Here is a 3,705-nt window from a genome sequence, read left to right as displayed (position 1 = left end):
ATGCCACACGCCGGCGCCCGGTGCTCCCCCCCCCTCCTATACGCACACGCGCGCACGCACGCACGCACGCACGCATCCCACCCTGCCCCCATCCGCCGGGATGCTCCTCCTTGGGGATAAAGGCCGCCCAAGCGGACTGGCCCAGCGCCAGGGGGGCCAGCATGTCCCCCCCCCTCCCCCGCTCCCCTGCTCTCCTGCTCCCCTGCCCGCCTTTGACCCGAGTCCCCCCCCCCACCGCACGTCCCTACCCCCGCCCGCCCCCCCCCCCCCCCCCCCCCCCCCCCCCAACATCAAGCGGAATGGCCCATCCGAGGGTCGACCCACCGGGGGTCCTTCGGCTGGAGGACTTCGGCCTGGGTCCCGGCACCGAGAGCCCCGAGTGCCGGCACTTCCTGGCCACCTTCCTTCAAATGGCCAATGCCCCGGGGAACACCGGCGTCCTGCTGGCGGTCCGACAGCACTTCCGCGGGCTCGTCCCTTCTCCGGGGGCCATGCGAGCCGTGCTCGTGGCCCTGGCCAGCCCGACGAGTGCCCCCCCGGCCCGGGGCACGGAGATGGCCATCCTCCATGCGTGGGACCGGCTGGCGGCCTCCTTCGGCCAGGATCTGGAACTGCTCGAGGCCCGGGCGGCGTGGGCCCCGAGCCAGCTGAAGCGCGTGGCGCTCCTGTGCCAGGATGTCGACCATCGCAGCCGCCTGCTCCTCGACCATGCCCATAGCCGGCTCATGCACGACCTGCTGAGTGTGGTATACCTGCCGGCCGAGGGGGCGGCCTGCCCTCCGCCGCTGGCCGGGCTCCTCTTTGACATCCTCCACCAGCAGCTGGCGGCCATGCAAGACCCGCTGCTTCGCTGGGTCAAGGCCCTGCAGCCGGAGCTGGATGTCCTTTGCCACTGGCAAAGCGTCCACACGGCCGGCGCCGGCACTTGGCAGGGGGTCCGGGAGACGGTGGGCCACATCCGGGCCGCGGCCGCGGCGGCCATCTCCGCCGCCACCGCCGCCACCAACCAGGCTCTCCTGGTGGCGTCGCTGGCCGACTCGGCCAGCGCCAGCATGGCCATGTGCCCGCAAAAGGCCCCGGCCGGCGGCCCGCCCGCCAGCCCGGGCCCCATCCCGGGGCTTTTCAATGTGTCGGCCGACCCCTCGGCCGCCAGCCCGCCGGTCGCCATGCCGCCGCCGCTGTCGGGCCTCACGCCGGAGGGCGCCCTGCCGCCGACCGCGCACATGACCCCGCTGCTGCCGCCCTCCATCGCCAGCCCCTCGCACGCCGCCACCCCCCTACTGGGCGGATCGCCCGGCGGGGCCGGGCTGTGGCCCGGGCCGCAGCAGCCCCCGCGCCATGGGACGCCCCCCCAGCCGGCCATGCAGTCGCCCCTGCCGCACCCGCCGCCCCTCAGTCCGCGGGTGGTCGACGCCCTCGGGGGCCTGTCCCTCGGGCCGACGTCGGACCCCTCGGCCCCGGGGCTGCCGGACCTTCTGGCCGGCGAGGGGTCGCCCGCCGGGCGCTGGGCCGCGCCGAGCGGCTCATCGCCCCTGGTGGATGCCACCCTGACCGCCACCGCCAGGCAGACCATCCTCGCGGCCCGGCCTCGGCGGACCATCTCCGACAGCTCGGTCGGGCCGCTGGGGGCCGACCCCCGACGAAGGCCCAGCCACCCGGCCGACAGCGCCCTGCCCGGGGCCCCCGACCCGGCCCCCCGCGCGCGGGACCACAACCGGCCCCTGTCCAATGCCTGCCGGCCGGCGGAGGAGCATGGCCCCGGGCGCCGGGCCGTCCCGCCCGGCGCGGTGCCCCCGCCCTACCACCACCCGCGCCACTTCCTCCCGCGCCAGGTGGCCCGGCCGCGGGTGAGCCCCCCTCGAGCCGGGCCAGCCGCCGACTGGGCCGACCGGGTGTCTCGCGTGCCCGGCGCCGCATTCCCGGACTGGGTGCCGCCGGAGCAAGCCATCGCCCCGGTTTTCGACCTGGCCCCGGACACCGTCCGGCAGATCCTCCGGCTGGGCTTCGTGGCCGACTCCCTGCACACCGGGCCGGAGGTGCGCTTCCTCGACCGCGCGGCCACCATGCCCAACTCGGCCATGGTCCTGCAGCTGGCCATCCGCCATGCCCTGTCGCAGCTGCTCCGGCAGCCGCTCTCGCGCCAGGACCTGCTGGCCCTCCTGCCGGTGGGGGACATCCCCGAGCTCCGGACGACGGACGATCTGCCAGCCTGCCTGGTGGGGGCACTGGCCGCGGCGGCGCCGCTCTCGGCCCGGGACGTGATGCTGCTGCTGCTGCCGGTCCTGCAGCATGGCGCGTCGGCCGTGGCCCTGGCCCGGCAAATGGCCCTGGCCCTGGCTCTGCTGGGGATCCAGGTGGATCCGGAGGACTTTTGGGGCACCCTCCGGCTGGGCTGCCGCCCGGCCATGGGCCGAGCATTTGACCAGACCTCGGGCCGGCTGTGGAGCACCATCTTCCACGCGGACTTCACCCTCAACACCGCGGACACCGTGGTCGGCCACACCGGGGTCCCCTGTCCCTTTGACTTCCCCATCGCCGCCTACCAGGACAATGAGGCCGACCTCTAGGGCAGGGCCGCATGAGGAGCCTCGGTGTGCGTGTGTGAGAGAGGCAGAGAGAGAGAGAGAGGCAGAGAGGAGGGCTGCAAGTGGGGCAAGACGTGCACGCAGGGAGCCCGCTTGCCCGGTCCTCCGCCTGGGCCCGGGCCGCCAGCATATTGCCGGCAACCGGAGGCCCCTCTCAAGTGCCGGCGCCCGCGGGCAGCCAGCCGGCGCCCGCCCAAAGAATAGACAGAGATAGAATGCAGGCGAGGCACTTCGGGGGCCGGGCCCGGGGCCGGGCCATCGGCACCGCCCGGATCGCGATGCATCCCCACGCTGGCGGGCTGCCCATATGCTCCCCACCCTGCCGGGTGTGGAGACTTGGGTCCTCTTCACCCGGGTGACATGGGCGCGTGCTGGCCGAAGCCCGCGCGCCTTCGCCGCACGTCCCGCTCCCAGGCCTGGGCGGGGGGCGGGAGAGGGACGCCCGGGGGACAGTCGCCGGATGTTGTTTGTCCCCCCGCGGCCCTGGCAGACGCCGGTCCCGTCAATGGCGCCACCCCGAACGAGGGAGGCCGGTACCAAAAGACTGCTTGTTTGTCAAAAATACCACCTAAAAAAAAACATAAAAAATGCTTGGCGAAACTGTTCCGAGCCGTGTCCATAACAAGGCGCCTCTTGCAGTGGCACCTGGATGGCTTGCTGGGGGGGGGGGGGGGGGGGAATTTGCCCTCCGTCGCGCCTCCACCACCGGCCGCCGGCCCGTGACCCCGAGGCCGGAACGCCGGTGAGACAACGGTCACACGGGGGAATTGGCACTTGGGCCTTCCGAACCCTGTTTCGAGGACCGGTCGGCGTGTGGAACTTCTCGCCGCGCTGAGACTCCCCGATCAATGACCGTCCTCCTTGTGCCCGATCATTGGCTCCCTTTCTTCCTCTTGTTTTTTCTTCACCCTCTCCCTCCTTTCTCCTTCGCATCTCTCTCTCTCTCTCTCTCTCTCTCTCTCTCTCTCTCTTTTTCTTTCTTTCTTTCTCTCTCTCTCTTTCTTTCTTTCTCTCTCTCTCTCTTTCTTTCTCTCTCTCTCTCTCTTTCTTTCTTTCTCTCTCTCTCTCTCTTTCTTTCTCTCTCTCTCTCTCTTTCTTTCTTTCTCTCTCTCTCTCTTTC

General features: G+C 71.4%; 1 protein-coding gene across 1 annotated transcript; it reads left to right on the top strand.

Moving 5' to 3' along the window:
• Window positions 1–299: 299 nt before the first annotated feature.
• H696_05093 (hypothetical protein) lies at window positions 300–2,567 on the top strand (the record flags this gene model as incomplete). The annotated part of the gene is made up of 1 exon (XM_009498944.1): window positions 300–2,567. The coding sequence occupies one exon, from the start codon at window positions 300–302 to the stop codon at window positions 2,565–2,567; it is 2,268 nt and encodes a 755-aa protein (XP_009497219.1).
• Between the last annotated feature and the right edge of the window lie 1,138 nt (window positions 2,568–3,705).

This window comes from Fonticula alba (genome assembly GCF_000388065.1).
Source record: "Fonticula alba strain ATCC 38817 unplaced genomic scaffold supercont2.9, whole genome shotgun sequence".
Lineage (NCBI taxonomy): Eukaryota > Rotosphaerida > Fonticulaceae > Fonticula > Fonticula alba.
Note: the sequence above shows the minus strand (reverse complement) of the source record. Positions and strands in the feature narration are given on the sequence as shown.